Source organism: Neomonachus schauinslandi, chromosome 1 (genome assembly GCF_002201575.2).
Source record: "Neomonachus schauinslandi chromosome 1, ASM220157v2, whole genome shotgun sequence".
In the NCBI taxonomy this organism is placed as follows: Eukaryota; Metazoa; Chordata; class Mammalia; order Carnivora; family Phocidae; genus Neomonachus; species Neomonachus schauinslandi.
Window position 1 is genome coordinate 1,666,602 of NC_058403.1, and position 18,236 is coordinate 1,684,837.

General features: G+C 60.7%; 1 protein-coding gene across 4 annotated transcripts in view; it reads right to left on the reverse strand.

The window, feature by feature from the left end:
• SLX9 (SLX9 ribosome biogenesis factor) overlaps nt 1-16,024 on the reverse strand; it is a 34,055-nt gene extending 18,031 nt beyond the window's left edge. For 2 of the 4 annotated variants that reach the window (XM_021679138.1, XM_021679137.1), the window contains exons 1-2: nt 15,840-16,024; nt 13,484-13,592 (exon numbers count right to left, since the gene is read on the reverse strand). In XM_021679138.1, coding sequence (XP_021534813.1) covers nt 13,484-13,592; nt 15,840-15,977 — 247 coding nt within the window. In that variant the 5' untranslated portion in view covers nt 15,978-16,024. Of the gene's footprint in view, nt 1-13,475; nt 13,593-15,839 lie in introns of all 4 variants that reach the window. The other 2 variants (XM_044913277.1, XM_044913270.1) reach the window with 1 other exon arrangement.
• Between the last annotated feature and the right edge of the window lie 2,212 nt (nt 16,025-18,236).

Genomic DNA, 18,236 nt, shown 5'->3' on the forward strand with positions numbered 1-18,236 from the left:
CCAAGGACCAGGCAAAGCCCTCACTCTGCACTGAGGCTACAGCCTCGAATGAGACAGACAAGAGGGCAAGAGGGGCGTGGTGGCCAGTGGGCCAGGTAGACAGGCCCTACAGACAAGCCATGTAAACACAGGCTTCAGAGAAGGTGGTCTCTGGGAGTGCCGGGATGGTCTGGGCAGCCAGAGCCTGAGGCTGAGCGAGGCAAGACAGCTGCCCAGGCGCACCTCGCTGTCCCCGGACAGCGTCAGACCCAGAGCGGAGGCAGCCTCGGAAGAAAGAGAAGCACAGATCCCGGCAGGGGGAAGGCTCCACGGCAGCCTTCTTATGGGAGATTTGCACGCACGCGCAGGAGAGGGGAGGCGGTCAAGAGCCCTCGAGCACCTCCAGCTGCACCCGCTCCGAGCCCCCACTCCACTCTACAACGCACGTCCGACGCCCGCTCTCGTGACCTCCGCCCCCAGGCCCCTTGCTGCGCCCGTGTCTGCTCACCAGAGTGCCCGGGCTGTCCTGAGCCAACTCCTGTGAAGGGGGCCCCGCCCGCAGCATTGGCGCCAGGAGCACGGCCTGAGATGGGTCAGGAGATGCTCGGGGGCGCACGGAGGTGGCCTGGCCAGCCGTAGCACCAAGCCTCAGCCCTGGGCAGGCCACCCTCAGGACCCCGAGTGAGGACACCTTCCCAGGTGGACGGGAATCCCAGCAGCACTGCCCGACTGCGGTTTCTCCACCACGGCCGACGGGGCTCTGCCACAGGGGCCAGCAACCAGGCGGCACCAACTCACATCCTACCCAGGAGCGCCCCCCCAAATCCTGCTCTGGCTCTCAGTTACTCCCACCCCACCTTGTGGGCTTCCCTCCTGTGGCCGCTGGTCCCACAGGCCCTGTTCCTCCTGACGCCCCGCACGTGGCTGTGCCACACCACAAAGGAGGCACGGAGGCCCAGAGCAGAACCTACCCAGAGCCAGGCAGTTCAGCGCAAGCGGCACCGCCCGCACCGAGGCCGACAGACCCCCGTGCGGTGTCAGCGCGGGCTGTCCCAGTTCTCGCATGTACAGCAAAGAAGTACACCCAATCTCCAGTCGCCGCCTCCGGGCAGCAAGCTCCACGTGACCCACGACAGCAGAAACGCCAGCCTCGGAAAACTGGGGCCGGGCGCCATGACGCTGGCCTCTCTGGTCCCAGGCAGGAGGCTCAAGAGTGCCGCATGCAAACCTGGGTCCTAGCCCCTCCCAGGGCCACTGTCCTGGGTGTGCCCTCACCTCCAGGACCCCCCGAGTCGACACCACAGCCCTGCCGCCTGGGGGAGCGGAACGAGAGGTGTCCAGCAGCATTTCCGACAAGTGGCAAAGTGACAGCAACTGCGCACCCCGGGGTGCGTCATCCCAACCCGAGTGCCCAGCCAGAACTCAGGGCAGGTGCCAGGAACGCCAACCCGAGGTGTCCACGTGACCCAGCGAGCAGCGTATTCTCACCTTCAGGATCAGAAAAATTCTCCAGAACCTAAGAACAGTCAACCCAGTGACCATGCTGAGCACAGGAGGCCGCGTGGCCTCCCACCCTCGCCGTGCCTGCACCCCACCAACCCACCCACTTCCGAGCCCCACCCTCCAGCCGGCCTGGGGCACCTCCGCAGCCCCGGGGCAGTGACCTCAGCCGCAGGCCAACGGGCTCTGGGCATCCCAGGGAGGACGGATGGGCACAAGCTCAGGTATAGGCTGCTCCAACCAGAAAAGCTGACGCTAAGATGCAGCTTCCTGCGGCAAGACAGCAAGCTCTGGGTCTTCGGCGGTAGAGACTCAACAGTCTTCCCAGCCGTGTAAGCGGAATGCCGGTGCACAATGAGAGGTCCAGGGCCCCGCGCTGGCGCCCCAGCGGCCCGCCTCCCATGCGGTCTACAGCCTGGGCAGGACGTGCAAAGGACAGGACATGAGTGATGCCTCATCACAGGACGTACATCCTAACGGAACTGGAAGAATTAATACGCAATTAGCTTTCCCATAAATGACACCAAGAACCTGCTCTCCTTTCATCAACAAAGATGTGCAAAAACCAAGCACAAGTAACAGGAGGAGGTAGCCTCAGGTTTCAGAGCGGCTTCAGGAGCAGGCTGACGTGACTAAAGCCTCGCACAAAGGCATCCCGGGACACTGACGCTCACACCTCAGCTTCTCAGTAAATGCTACCAAAGACAGAGATTTGCAGGAATAAAGCGGGAGTCCTTCCCGTCCCTCTGTGCATCAAAGTAAGGTCCCAATGCATAAAATATGTAAACAAAACCGTAAAAGTACTACAAAAAACACAAATGAGTCGCAAAATAGAAAGAAAACAGCAATTTGACTATGTACGAGAACTGTAGTAAAAAAGTTACGTGAACAAACTCAAAAGGCATCACTGATGGGGACGCCTGCAGGCAACAAAAAAGCGCTTCTGAATCAATAGGAAAGGCAAACAGCATAAAGGAATAAGAAAGGCGCAAAAACGGACTGCCTTCAGAGAAACATGGCTAATGGAACTTCTAAAGGGCACATCTTACGAACCGGCCCACACTGGCCGCCCCCGACATCAGCAGAGACCTAGGAAGCACCAGCCGGCTCAGACCAGAGGCAGAGGCGGACTCTCACACGCAGAGCAAGGGCTCCCACAGGGCAGCATCTTGAGAAGGCTACTGACTTTCGTCGTTGTTTTATGGGCTTCTCGTGTTCGGTCCCCAGTCAGAGGCATGTACTAATACCCTGGGCCACAGGTGGGGACTTGTGATGCAAACCCAGGGCCAAAGGGGCCATCTGGCTCCCAAAACCATCTATGGATTTTTTAAATGTCTGCACATCTGACTCAGCAATTCCACCTCTACATTTCTGTGTACAGAGGTGTTTACTAGCATCCACAAAGATGGGCGGACACAACATGCCCTGCAGCGTAGGTCCCATCATACGACAAACCCCAACAGCCTTGCAGAGGAGCGAGGTCACCCTGTGCTGACGGGCAACCATGCCCAGCACTCACGGAAGCACGGGGCCAGCACCAGCCAGGTATGCAGACTGTGGAAACGGAGAAGGCTGCAGGGGGGACAGCCGCACCAGAGTCCCTGCACAGAGTCTCCACGCTCGTGTACTCCACGCTCGTGTACGCCACGCTAACGAGAGGGCAGTGGTGTGCCACGGGGGGGCGAGCACTGTGGGCTCTCCAGGACGGAGAGGACAGGCCCGATGGCCGGAGATGCAGCTAGAACAAGGAGGGCCCGAGCCCCCTACCTCGGCAAGCCTGAGACAGGTGGTCGCCTACAGACGGTGCAGCTAGATTTTGTTCCCTTCATTTTTCCATTTAATTATTTATGCTGCACCCTGCAGACAGCCATTTAGAAATTTTTATAAAAGCAAAGATATAAAAAAAACAGGGACAAACTTCCCTAATCAGAGACCGTGTCTGGGAAGAAAAATAACAAGATTATTAACCAAAGAAGCCACATCAACATATTCTCAAAAACACCCACCGAGTTCTACTGCTAAAGCACCCTTTTTGTTGATGAAAACCTCTCCCATGATGAACTCCCAGATGCCCCAAACTGTTGCATATGTCAAAAGGACAGACTCAAAACCCTTGGGACCAACTTCTAACATAAAGACGCATGGTGATGTGGCCGTTGGTGCAGCTTTCGGAGCGGAAGGCTGACAGGGCCACCGGTGGATCTGGTTCTGCAGCCGCAGAGCTGCTCCTCTCTCAGAGGTGGCCCTACAGGCCCAACAGACTGATGGGAGGGAACGAGGAGCAGCACCCATGGGCAGAGGGGAGGGGCTCGTGGGGGGCTCGGGCCAACCTGCGGTGCTCCCCTCGGGACAGACTGGCCTGCCGGCGCCTGGGCCCCCGTCCCCAGCACGACACGAGTAACCCCTGCCTGCTCCTTCTGTAACTCCTCATCCCACCCCCGCCAACCTGGCCCATCTCCATCGCCTTCTGCAGGCCACTGCCAGGACAGACCAGGTGGGGGAACCCTCTAGGTAACAAGGCGCCAGAGGGACGGCGAGCAGCACAGCTGCACTCCAAGGATGGAGGCAAAGAGCTCATCCTTACAGGCTCCTTTCTCTCAGGGAAGGAAGCCTGCAGGCGGCGCCTCCACCCGGAGACGCTCAAGCCAAGCTCAGCCTCCCCCCTCCAGGGGCCTCTACATCTGCCAGGGAGAAGGGGGACACTGGGCGAGGTGCCCCGAGGGTCCCCCAAGCAGCATGTACTCAACATGCTCTGGGGGTGTCCCCTCCTCACCTCCTCTCCACAATCTACGGAGTGCCCAGGATGAGCCCACAGGGGGTAAGGCTAGGCCCTGCTCAAGGCTCCTTGCCGGACAGGCCACACACCCCCTCCCTGACCGTGGTGAGCAGCAAGCCGGCAGAGGGAGGGGAAAGTCACAGGCAGACAGGAAAGCGCAGGTGATGCTCAGGTTCAGCGGTCACAGCACCTTCACTGGACAGTGCCTCCCTCTGAGCGGTAGGGATGTGAGGACCCTTCGTCCACAAGAGGCCAGGAGGGCCCCTACCTCACAGATTCTGCCTGAGCATCTTGAGGTGGGCTTTGGAAAACCCACCAGCGTGCAGGTGCCCAAAGGGGGACGGCTGCCAGACCCGCGGGCACCAAGCGCCGAGAGGGCCGGACGGCCTGCATGAGCAGAGACCGCACACAGGCCTCCGGCCCCCCTCAGCCACCGGGGACATGAGTGACAGCAGACGGCCTCGGCGGGGTGCAGCTGCCAGGCTCCACAAGCAGCAGAAACGCGCCGAGAACCTGAAATAGCTGCTTGCCGCCAAGTCCAGAGCGCCGGGTTTAGAAATAGCAAGCCGCGTGCCCAGACAGCACCTCCCCACCCCGTCTTCTCCAGCATGTGACACAGTCGTGCCCAAGGAGCAGCACCCCTCACAAAGGGAATGACCCCCAAACGGCCATTTAACCCCACCTGCCCCCTCGGGTCCAGAGGCCGCTGCTGGTGGATGGCGCTGTAAAGACAGCGTCCCCCCTTGGAAGGAAGGTTCTGGAGTGGCGGGAGAGGGGAGAAGGCTCTCAGGTGGTATCTGGTGACAGAGGAGCACCTAAGGACCTGCCCGCGACCAGACCCAACTCCGCTGACGGAGGAGCTCCGGGAGCTGAGGCGGCGCACCGTCCCTCCACACCGGCCCGCCACCTCTCTGCGTGCCCAGGGAGGCCTGCCGCTCAGGTGTGCAGAAGCAGACAGAGGCACTCCGCGAGCCTTGCAGGAGGCAGCCAGGGCTCTGCCCAGAGGGACATTCCCCCAGGCAGGGCCAGCGGCTCCACCCAGCCGGCCACGGGAGGGGGGCCCGTCTGCACGAAGGGCAGCAAGCCGCGCTGGGCCAAGGAGCCCGCCGGCCGCTTCCAGGAACGGGGCAGGTGGCATCCGCTCTGACCAGGTCAGTCTGTGGGCACAGCCGGGTCACAAATGCAAAATCCCACACAGGGACACAGGGACTGCAGTCTCTGGGTAGAGAAGGAGGCTTTGTTTTTTCTCTACTGCGCACATGCTTTTCCAATTATCAAGTGTTACCTTTCACAAAAGCGGTTTTAGAGGGAGGCCAGTCCCTGACTTCCGAGCCTCCGCCAGGGCTGAGCCTGGTCGTTCAGGGTTGAGGACTTGGGGCACCCACTCATGCGTCAGCTCAGCTTCACGGAGCCAAGACCTGGAACAGCACAGAGCGAAGGGGCTTCTTCCACAGCCTGGCCCCTCCTGCTCCCCCCAGATTCCAGAGGGAGCCCAGATCTTTCTCCCCCCGCCAGCTCTCCACGCCCCCCACCTCCTGTGCATGGAAAGGTCCGCTGCAGCGAGACGCTGGCCCCCCGAATGGCTGCATGTTCTCCCCCATGCATGTGTCAACCATTCCTAAGACAGTCACATCCAACAAGCTACTTCAATCGCAGGGAACACTCCGCCTGCCATGCTGCCAGAAAGGGGGCCGCCGTCACAGGCTCCAGGACAGAGGAGGAGGTCGCCATGAGCCTCCCTGTCACCTGCTTGGGCCACGCTCTGCCATCAGAGCTCTGCAAGGATGACCTCACAGAGCCCCCCAGCAGCCCTTCTTGCAGATGAGGGAGCCAATCACAGAAAGCCTCAGGCCGCCAGCAAGAAAACGGTGGGCAGCACATGACCCAGCAGGCTGGCTCCCGACTGCCCGCCAGCACAGCTGAGGGGGTCACTGAAGCACGCAGGGCCTGGGACAAACGCAGCAGCACTACAGATGGCTGACGAGAGGAAGACAGACAGCAGAGCCCGGCATGGGAGCCCGGCCCGCCCGCCCGCCCCACTCCAGCGTCTCCATGGCATGTCACTCACGAGCGCGCCAGGCTAAAAGGACAGCATCTCACTGCTTCCTGAGCAGAAGAGCTCGCCCTCCCAGGTCCCCAAGGAAGTGAACAGAACATCCGACTACAGGCACATCCTCGCACCAGCCAATGCCCACTGCGGCAGGAGGCGGCTCGGGCACAGGTCGGGGTGGGGCGGATGCCCAGAGCTATCTAGCAGCACAAACATGAGCACCCCCAGGGTTTGAGCCTGATCCAGACCTAGACCTGGGGCCTCAGCCAACAGGCACACCGAGGCCCTGCAGTGTGGCACCCCAGCGGCCTGGCTACAGAGTGGGGTACGGTCCTCCCAGTCCCAATTCTGGTCCTCTTTCCCACTGCCAGGCGGGATCTTGGACCTCAGTCCTGCGGGGTGGCTGCCTGGCTCACCCCGATGGTCCCCTTCATTCTCCTGAGGGTGGACACAGGTAGACACGGACTCCCACGTCTACCCTGAGCCAAGCCAGGGACCACTGATGGGAGGAAGGAGGGGCCCCCTGCTCAAAGGGGCTGTGACCACTGCGGAGGCCCTGGACCCGGTGAGCATGGGGCCTACACCTTGCTATGGCTCACACTGATTCTGGGAGCCCCGCTGTGCTGGGCGTGTCCCATCTCTCCCCCACCCCCCACATGGGCTGTGCAGCCCCGCTGGCATCTGCGTCACCAGGGCTGGGCAACAGCGCAGGGACAGGGCTTGGGCTGGGGCTCTCAGAGAGGGACACCCGAGGGGGGGGGGCCTGGAACTGGGCAGGGAGGTCCCGGCCGGAGGGCTGCCCCAGCCACCTGCAGGGTACACCGAGGGGCTGGCCGGGCCCTGCCTGCTGCACACCCTGAGCCCAGGCCTGCAGGCGTGGGTGTTCAGCAGACATTCACCACACCACACCCTACCCTCTCTGGCCCAGCAAAGACACCTCCTAAAGCCACCAGGCCTCCTCCAGCATGGATTTCAGCCCCCACACCGCACTCAGGGCTGCTGGGATGGGCACAGAGGCTCTGGCTGGTCAGCCTACCACAGGCAGGCCCCCAGCATAAGAGCTCAGTGGGCAGACGGCAAGCTGCGGCCACTCCGGGGTGCTCCCGCTCCACACCTCATCCCTCTCAGTACAGACTGCATACGCCAAGTCCTCCCGCGGCCAGGCTGCAGCGCCCGTGGGCATCAGCCAGGTCCTCCCATGCTTCACCTCCCACAAAGAGCCGTCTAGAGGCTGGAAAAAGGTCCTGGAAATGAAGTGGCCATGGCTTGTTCCAAAGTGCGGAGGAAGGGGAATTCAAGCATGGGACCAAGTACTCCCACATTCCTCCTCCCAAAGCCCTGATGACAGAGGGAGCGGGATGCAGGCCCCATACCCCACAGCCTCACGCCCACACCCTCTCCAAACCATCCAAGCAGGGCTGTTCCAGGCTGCCTCCTTGACCTTGCCCTTCCCTGCTTCCTGTTGTTAAAAAGAACCGGCTGGAGGCAGACCAAGGCGCAAGCAGCCAGGCAGTGGGCCCCTTCCTGCCCTGGCACCGCGCAACCGCAGGGCCAGACGCCATCAGCATTCCAGGTCAGCGGCCCCACGGCTGCCAGCAGGCCCAGAGCAGAAGCCCCCGCCTTCCAACCCTCCGCCTGGTCAGGAGCACAGACCTTCGGGCCCTGCGAGCCAGGCTGCCTCTGGAGGCACTGGGTGCCCCTCCCTGGGGCTGGGCGGAGGCGCTCCTGCCCACGGCCTACCCCTCAGCAAGGAACCAAAAAAATGCCCAGGCAGCAGCAGAGGCTGCAGTCACAGGAGACGCGGTCACCTCCAGCGGGCGGGCGCCAGGCACCGCAGCGAGGAGGCAGGAAGGCTCTCTGGCTCCCCAGCCTGATAAACACCACCAGCCACTGCAGACCTCCGGGAGTTCCCTGCAACAGCCTTCAAGAGGGCCAGAAGGCCACGGGGGCCTCAAACACCCCCTCAGCCAACGCAGTCCCAGGCAGCTACCGGCAAGGCCCCTGGCCTGGCCCAGAGAGCAGTAATCCCCTCTCCTTGCTCATTTCACACTCGGGGTGGCTTGCAGATAAGTGCTGAAAACCTTCTGGGTGCGTTGTGTCTCACCCCTACCTCACAGCTGGAGGAAAAGCTGTGAAATGTCTCTGAAGGGGGAGCTTTACAAAATCCCTGAAGACAACCGCCAGAAAGCCCTCGGAATCTGTGCTGCCGAGCTCCTCTCCCTAAGGCAGGGCCGGCCTCTCCAAAGCCAGGCTTGGCCTCCCGGGAGACGCAGCTTTGCCGCCCTCTGCTGAACACACTGCGCACCTGCAGCTGCTCCAGACTGAAGGCAAAGGTCACAGTCCAGCCCTGGAGCCGGGCCGAGGAGGGCAGGCCCCCACGCTCTGCTTCCGGAGTCCCTGCGGCCTGGAGGCTGGCCTGGGCCGCTCACCACCGCCACCTCCCTACCCTCTCGGCCACAGCCTCATCAGCCCCCAGAGCACCTCCTGGCAGCCTCCACACCGCCCAGCGTGCTGGCCATCCAGTGTGTTGACCGTGCTCTTTGGTCATCCCTAGGGACTCCCTCCCTAACCAGGCCTGTCCTCTTCCAGGCCTGCCCTCACGTGCCTGCTTCTCTGGGCTTGAGTCCGGCGTCCAGCACTGCGCAGCCCAGGCCACAGGACTGAGTACCGGCCCAACGCCCTGCATGTTTACGTGACAACAGACCGGGCTTGTTATCTGCAACTTTCCAGCACGGACGAGTACGGAACTAGACACCCAGAACTGGCAGAGCGGTGTCCCTTGCAGGGGAAGGACGCAGAAGCCACATACTCACCCTGGACCGGCCGTGTGCCCCCCAAGACCGATGCAGAGGAGCTTCAAAGCCACTTCACATGCAGGTCCCTGAGCCCACAGACCCTGACCTTCGCGGCAAAGCCGAGTTCTGCTGCTGGGGTGGGGGGGGTGTCTGCAGCGGGAACTGGGGGCGACCTTTGGCTCTACACCACAGCCACGTGCCCCCAGGGTGGGAGGTGAAGCTACAGCGTCACAGGAGCCCCACAACCCACCGCACAGAGTCCAGCGGCCTGCACGCACTGGAATCAGAAGGTGGGCCCAAGGAGGCAGACTTGGCTCACAGGCCAGCAGGATTCCCAAAGGCTCTGTGCAGACTCAGGGAAGATGCCAGCAGCAAAGCACCCACAAGGTAAAACAGGCCCCTTGGGCGTGAGCACGAGTTGACACGGGGAGGAGCACGTGTGTGCGTGTTGGGGCAGGGTAGCCACACGCGTGCACGTGGCAGGGACGTACAACGGGCCAGGGCCCCCCCCCCAACCGTACCCGCTGTGTGGCGCAGTACAGCGGCCAGAGGAAGGCAGCGGTTCTGTCTGTGACTCAGCCCAGGGCAAGGACTCTGGGACGGCCATGTCCGCGCTAATCCAGGCCGACAGGCACCCTTGCCTTCATGTCCCAGCGGGTGACTGAGCAGCAGCTGAGTCCTCAGATGCCACCTTGCACAGGACCTGCCCCAGGCCACCAGCCCCCGCTCAAACCTGGGAAGCCACAAAGTGCGACATCTCCTGTAGGACCCAGGGCACTGGCCCGTCGGGAGATGATGCGGGCCAAGACGGAAGAGCTGCTGGCCGAGAGGGAGGCATGGTGTCGGGGGAAGGCCGAAGCCCCAACACCTGAGCTGTCTGGACACGTCAAGCCACCAGGGAAGGGGCCACGGCTTCTGCAGCCCCAGCTGGGTGCTGACGAAAATCAAGCACCGGGTCCAACACTTGCCATCTACTAACCCACCTTCACCAAAACATGCCTCAGACTCAATTCGAAGGCAAGAGGTAACTGAGTTCTGCCCACTGAGCAGAGACACGAGTGTGAGGCCCCAGATCTGCTGGCAGACCGGCTGATGCACCAAGGTGCTGCCACTCCGGGGGCTCCCACAGGACCGCAGTGGCTGCTAGGACACGATCAGGTCAGGAAGGACGTGGTCATGCAGAGCTAAGAACCCAGAGGTCCGGGCTGGGGTCTAGGATCTTCAAGAGGATCCAAGAAAAGATGGGAGAGGCTTCTGTACTCCTGTAGCTGCCAAACAGGACCCGCTAGACTCCTGGTCCGTATCCTGATGTGGCAGCATCAGAGACCACTGGACGGTGGTGGCAACAAGGTTCAGCAGGTCTGGGTGGGGTCCCAGTGATGCTGGTGCTGGCTGGGGACCACCCTAAAGGAGGCGCGCAGCCTCAGAGGCTCTCTGCGAAGGAGAGGCGGGGAGGGGAGGAGAGGAGAGGGGAGGGGAGGGGAGACATGGGGGGAGAGGCGACTGTGACCGTGCTCTGCAGGAAACAGTGGCAGAGGGAGGCCCCGCTGTCACTCCCACTGAGCTCAGCAAAGGGAGGGTCCAACCCCTACACCGCCAGTTGACCTCCATCCATGAAGGGGGACAAAGTACGCCAGCCCCTCACAGACATGGGAGCGCTGCCTGGCCACCACAGCCAGAGGAGTCCCAGACAACTCCCAGGCAGGCCACATGGCACACCTACCCAGCAGATGTCATGCTCACCTGACAGCCGAAGTTAAACAGATGCTCCAAACTCCAGCAGACCCAACACTGTATCACCAGTGGTCCAACACAGGTCCTATAACTGCACACGAAGGCTCTGTCCCCTCCACTCCCTCCAGACTATCCGGGGACACTGAAGCACAGGCGGCTTCTCCCGCTCTTTGCCCTGGGTCCTCACCTGAAGCCAGCCCCTCACAGAGGCCCCACTACAGGCAGGCCAAAGGCGGGCGCAGGACTAGGGGCCCCGGCGCCCATGGACAGCCCAGCTGACCTCTCCCCTGCAGGGCTCACCCTCTCAGATAAGTGGGAATCTGTGTGCACGTCCACGGACAGGGCTACTACTGAGAGCTGTTTGTCAGCTGCCACAGGAACAAAAGCCACACACTAGTACCTCCACCATGCCCCTGGATGGAGGGGACAAGTGCCCGGCGCACATCACCGTGGCAACGGGTTTGGATGGGCTCAGTCGCTCCAGGCTGAGCACCCCTGCTGCCTCGGGCCGCACCGCTCCAGCTGTTAGCCACAGACGGGATGCTCACGCAGAAGGACAACCATGAGGAGCACACGAGAAGGTGAGAGCACGCGCCAAGCAGTCCCATCTCCTGCCTGGCGGCCCGCCAACCCTGCAGATGCCCGCCCTGCGGAGGGCTCAGCCTGTGGGGGCCAGACCAGGGCCAGACCAGTACGCCAGAGCCCGTCCCACGGGCAGAAGGCAAACAGCCCCACAGCCACCAGGGAGGCGGGAGGAGTAGGGGAGAGGCCACAGGGTGGCACGCAGAAGGGGGACACTGTCAGAGACAGCCTCTGTCAGCTCTCTGAAGGAGTAACTTACGCGGCAACTTAAAAACCCTAGCAGAGCTGACCTGTACAACACAGAAAGCTCTCATCCAAGGCTGAGAGAAGCGGAAAACCGTCTGCTGGTCAACAAAGAAGCCTGAGTGCCCGTGGCCTCCAGGCACAGCCCTGCCCCGGCCCCTGGGTCCCTGCGGGAGCACAGGGACTCACACCAGGGCAGGACACAGCCCGAGCTGCAATCTGCTTTGCCGTGTGCATCCGCAGAAACAGTCGCAGGAGGGTCCATGAGGGACGAGAACACGCTACCCCCAAACATGCCACTCTGGCCACCATGAGGATTCCTCGGAGCTGGAGGCAAATGGGATCAACAGATGCGGAAGGCAACCCTCCCAGAGCTTCCCTTATCTGACTAAAAGCAGAAAATTCTGAAAATGTCTGCCTGGGTCCCTGTCCTGTGACATCTTCCGGCCTTGAAGACGACGGGAAATCAGCACCTAGATGCACCTGCGCCAACGAACTTTCCTCCGGTAAGTTCCCCCCAGATTTACCTTGTCTGTGCCCCTGGAAGCCTACAGAACTAGCCTTCTATGTTAGATTCCAGAGAAGCCTTGGTTCCAACAGCCCCTTGGAGTTACCTCTCACTGAGGTTTCTCCCGGAAGATACATTGTTTTTCTCTTGACTGTCTTTTGTTGGTTTACTTAGCAGGCTCCTGGCCAAGATCCCGGGGGTGGGATCCCCCTACAGGTTTCAATGTACTAAGAAGGGCAAGGAGACTGGGATGGGCATATCCCCCCTATGAAACAATAAAAACCCCAAGGTGCCGTGTAAACAACATAACCCCAAGCAAAGGGCTTGATACAAATCACAGCTGTGAAATAATTACAACTTACAACACTTAAGGATGGCTTACAAACAGGAGATGCAACCTGGAGCAATATGAAAAACCTGGAAGCCACATAATTACCCAACAAGAGAACAGTTCAGAACAGGTCAACTGGACAGAGTATCGTGGGGCCACAGAGATCAGTGCTTACAGCAGCATGACGACGAGAAGGCTGCTACTTACAACTTTCAAGCCTGAAAGGCAGAGCAGGATTCAAGCAAGGTAAAAAGATGGGCAGGTCTCAGCAGAGCAGGATTACGGACCGGCACAGACAGCCCGGCCCCGCACAGGCCCACACGCCGCCATCGCCCCAACCCCTCACCTGTGAGCGCGGCTCCCGGGGCAGCAGAGGCCTCCCCTCAGGCGGCGGGCACGGCAGCGGCAGCGTGCCCTGCCCAGGCCAGAGCCCACTGCATGCGAGTGCTGGTGACCGGCAGCAGCCCGTCAGAGAAACAACCAGCAGAGTCCCAAGTGGGGGAAGTACACTGGGGAAAATGACCTGCCCCACATCGTAAGACATGAAGGAAAAAGTGGGGCAGGAGCTGCAACGGAACAGGTGGCCTCAAGTGCACCCTGATTTCTACAAAGAAATTTTCAGGTGATCACGAAGATGTGAGCACCGTGCGCTTATTTGATGATAAGGACTACTAAATGATTTAGGCGTGATAATGGTATTGCACATTTTTGTTTTAAGAACTCCGCACATATGTATTAAAAGAATTTATGAGTAAAACACTTTGCTTCAAAATAATCCAGTGTGTTGAAAGAGGGTGACGGATACACGGGGTACCTTGACACCATTCTTTCTACTTTAGTACACCTTAAAATTTTTCCACTGGATAAAAAAACCTTTGAAACACGTACAGGTTAGCTGAAACTTGCCCTGGCCCGCACATGAGTATGTCAGACCCGGCCTGGGGCCAGGGCTATAAACCCCCGGACCTTAGCCGCACATTCTCACCTCTCCTGACAGAAGCAACGCTCCTCGTGTCTGGGTCCAGCTTCTGCACCAAGGCGCTGGGGTCTATCTTAGTCCCAGCAAAAACATCAGTGTTCATGAAAGCCCATTCCTAAAAAGGAAAGAAGACATAAAATTTTTCCATTACTGCAGAGTACAACTCAAGGCCAGTCACGAAGCAGGGAGAGCCCCTGACGGGCCCTCCGGATGAGCCAGGCCGGACCAGCTCCTCCGCGGAGAGCCTGGGGGGGGTAACCCTCGCCCCCCAGAGCTCAGCCCAGGGCCCCAGGAACCTAAGGCAGCACTCCCTCCCACCTGCCTCAAACCACCAAACAGGCTTTGCTCCTGTTGTGGGGACCATCTTAGACCAGACTCAGGAGAGGTAGTGATTATGAACCAGAAACACTGGGACAGGAATAAGATTTCCTCCCGAACCTGCACCATCTTCTTCTTCCCACAGCACTCTGCCGTCTCATGACCACTGTTCCGCCTCAGCAGTGTCTCCCCAGGCCTGCTTCCGACAGTGAGACTCCAGAACCCTCCCAGTCACAGTGCCAATCACACTGCGCTGAGCCAGAGCCCACCTCCCAGACCCACCTGGCTCATTCTAGGCCCAACCGCGGAGGGACCGCAGCATCGACCCACAGGGGGGTCACAGACCAAGACAGGACTGCGGTGCGCAGAAACTAGCCTGAGTGCCTGCAGCCCAGAGCACCTGAACAAGAAGCCCACGCTCCTCAGGAGCTCACAGAATTGGAGAAAAAGTCAGTCAGCAAGAGACATCAGAAAATTCACAACGGACAGTGCTGGATGGGAGGCAGCTAGGAGGACCAAGCAGGGAAGTCCACCCCAGCTGAGCCCTCCCGCCAAGGAGGAGCCACAGGAGAGGAGGAGCAGCGTACAGACCCAGGTTGCCCAGGGCAGTGTGCACACAGCCAATCCTCACTTCTTTTCACATGGCCACTCGGACACTGTCCACAGGAGTGCTTTACATCTCAGTGCTTCAAATTTCTGGAACTTACTGTAACAGGTATTGACGCTATTCTGCTGCGAGTGTCTTTCGAGATCTGCAATGTCATGTGACGAGAAACCAGTGGTCTGTTTGACTGCCTATATTCCGTGTCAGAGCGCAGGAACCGTAATCTTCGTCTCCACGAGGTCCGTCTGCTGCTCTTCTCTTCCAAGTCTGCCTACTCTCCTCAAGGTTTTCTTCTGCTTCCTTCTCTTCTACCTTCTGGACATTCTTATTCCACATCTCCGTCGGATAATTCAACTTTCTGCCCTCACAGCATCTAACTCTGATGCCGACGCTCGTTCACGGCGGGCTGTTTCCTTCTAATTTGGCTGCAGTCCTGAGATCAGCAGGATTTTACCCTCGTGGGACTCCCACCTGGCCCGGTCAGCACAGGGATGGACAGCCAGGGCTGCACGGGAGCCCTGGTCAGATGGGCAGGAGAGGGTGCGGCACACCACCTCCCAGCACCATTTAGCTGGAGCTAAAGAACCCGAAGAACCTATGGCTTAGGCGCTCTGCCCTGTTCTCCAACCCCCCCTTTACAGAAACTCCCTTGGGAGCTCTACTCCTGTGCCCCAGCGGCCAACGATCCGCCCACCATCCCCCACCATGTGCCACGGGCTCTAGTCCAAGCTGAGCCAGACGATGGGGCTCCCTTCCCCCACCGCGCCCCCACCTGTTGAGCAGGGAAGGCTGGGAACAGCAGTCTCCCCGCTCACCCCAGCTTCTGTGCGGCAGAGGTACTAACGCGCCAGGAAGAGGGGCCACCCCCTCGGGGCCAGGGTTCCTCTTTAGTGCGATGGAAATGTTCTGAAAGGTGTGGTGACGACTGCACTCCTCGGTGAATATACTTAAAAATGCCCGCTGAATCGTACACTTCAAATGAGCGAATTTTATGACACGCAAATGGCATTTCAAGAGTTCCTGCGAGAGCCCGGGCCCCGGTGCCAGACCCCGCGTTAGAACAGCAGCTCCGCCAGCAGCAGCGGGGCGCTCCCCCCCGACCCGCGCGGCCCGGTCCGCGTCCGCTCGCCGGCCCCCGGCCCACGGGCACAGGTACACGCCCGCAGCGCTGAAACGCGCTGTGCCCGCGCCGGGGGAAGTCGGCCCCCCGCGAAACGGCGAGAGGCGCCGATCCCGGGATCCCGGGAGCACCCCCACCGACCCCGAAAGCAGCCGGGGAGCGCGGCCCGCGGGAGGGAGGGACAGCCGGACGAACGCGCACACACACACGGAGCGGCGGCCGCGGACCCCCGGCCTCTCTCCGCTCCGCAGCCCCGCCGCCCGCCTCCCGGACCCCGCGCGGCCCCCACGCCCAGGGGCGCCCACCGCACCGCCACTCACCTTCGCGCCGACCCCGCGGGCCGCGGCAGGCGTAGGGGCCGCCTCCCGGGTCGGGGGCGCGGGGCCGGACGCGGCCTGCCCCGCGGGCCTCACCGCCGCCTGGTGCACGCGGGCCCGCAGGCCCCTCACCTTCCCCATGCTCCCGCGAACCCCGCCGCCCGCCGGAAGCCGCCCGGGCGCGCCGCCTGGCGGGCCGGAAGCTGCTCCTGCGCGCCGGCGGCCCGGGCGGAAACAGGAGCGGGGCGGCTGGGATCCGCCCTCCTCCCGCGCCCGCCGCGCAGGCGCCCGGACGGGGGCGGGGCTAGGACGCGCGGCCCCGCCCTGGCCCCGCCCCGCCGCCGTCGGCCCGGCAGGTGGTGGTAATCGCTGTGGTCCAGGCGGCCGTGCTGCGATCCGGGGAATGATGGATGGATACAGCCTGCACGGAGACCAAGCATGTTGGAAATACACCAGTGTGTTAGCCACACGGCCTCGTGCCTTTCAGAAACGCCCCCTGGGGAGGGGTGGAGAACAGGAATCAGAGGACTGGGGCGTGCGGGCCTGCGTGTGCTGAGAAGTGGAGTCCCGTCTGCAGTGGGACACCCTGACACTAAGGGGAACCCCAACAGCCCTTGATCCACCTAGTCCGTTTGCTTTCATTAACTTTGGTCGAACATTTACACTGTTCATTTAGTCCTCTGAACGATTCCTGGAAACTGGTGTTAACTCGCGAATTTCAGCCTTCAAGCGGTGCAGGGTCGCAGTCTGGAAGCCCTGCTCTTGGGACATCCGCGGTTTGCTTTCTGTGCATCCAGTCCGGACGGGTGCGTTCAGGAAAGCAACCTGGGGGTGGGTGTGATTCCCATCCTCAGGGAGCCCGTTGTGCTGCTGGGGACAAAAAGCTGACGGATCTAGAACAACGTACAGCCTGAAACGGGCAGTGGCTGGGGCCACGCAGGAGTCCAGACTCAGCCAGGGCACTAGCCACACTGTGTCCCCCCACACACACTGGGTGCCAGCACCCACGTCTCAACCACGTCCAGGAGCCGGGTGGAAGCCCACCTACACAGATGAGTTTTGGAGAGGAAGAGCCAGCTGCAGGCAGAGCTGGGTGCCACTTCTCAGGAGGGACACAGAGGTGCTCCCCAGCGGGAGATCGGACAGATGACCACATCAACCGCTTAAGGCCAAGGTGACAGGATCTGTGATTGACTCAAGGCCACATAACCAGCTGGAATTTGTGTCCACTTACATATTTAAGGCTTTACTGAGGATGTGATATTCTAGAAAAGGCAAGACTATGGCTAGTCAACACATCCTACTTGGGTTGATAGCAGGTCTGTTCAGGGTATCTTTGGCGGGGCTGTGCAGGAGCTGACCTATCCAGTTCCAGAATGTCCCAACAGGGAATGAGGCCATTTGTAGATGAAGAAGGCAGCTCAGAGACATCAGGCCAGAACATACAGGGGTGACTTCACAGAACAGATCTAGGCTGAAGCCACAGAGAAATGTCCCTGGAAGAAACCCCAGAAGACCCTCTCAGGCTTGACATCCCCACGCTTTAAGAGCTGCCAACGTGGATGTCCGACCAGCATCTGCCAGACCAGGTTGGTCAAAAGGAGAGACCAGCTTCCTCTGGCTAGAACCTCCTGCAAGTCTGTGAGCAGCACTGGTTGTACTTAGCACCGGGTCAGCTCGAGGCCTGTCACAGCTTCAGTTTTAGGGTCTGCTTTTTGCCTCTTCTGTGCAGTGCAAGTTTTCTCAGTAAAGGGAAAACAACGTCCAACAAAATGGATCAGCTAGGAGTTTTCGAAAGTCCCGGGGCCTCTCCTCTCTCCATCTGTCCCATGGTCCGCCTGGGTGACCTCGTCCTACCCACGCTTTCCATGTCCTACCCTGCTATCCTGACATTTCTATCTGCAGCTGGATCTCTCCAGCTCCACCTGAAAATTCAGTGAAAATCTCAAAACAGAACTCTTGGTTCTGATCCCAATCTGTCCCACAGCCCCAGCACCATATTTGCCTTCCAAAATGGCACGGTTACCCATGCAGCTGCCCAAGCCAAAAACCGAGGCGTCATCTTCGCTGGCTCCCCCTCTCCCTGTCCTATTCAACCCAAGAGCCCCGTATCTCCACCCCCACCCGGGGGCTCCTGCCTTGGCCTCCTCACTGGTCTCCCTGCCCTCTAGCTCTACCCTTGGCCCTCCTGGAGTCCCTCTCTGCTTACAGCACCCGACGTCCCTAGAGGAGAGGCCTGGAAAGGCGACCCTGGCCCTGCTCTCCCCGGGAGGCTCCGCCCCATCCGCTCTGCCCTTCCCAACGCTAAACCACGCCTCGGTGCGTCCCCTCCCTGCGGGACCTGGATTCTTTGCTTTCTCTCTGATTCACTGTTTTGTCGCCCGAGGGCGCTCGCGGCCC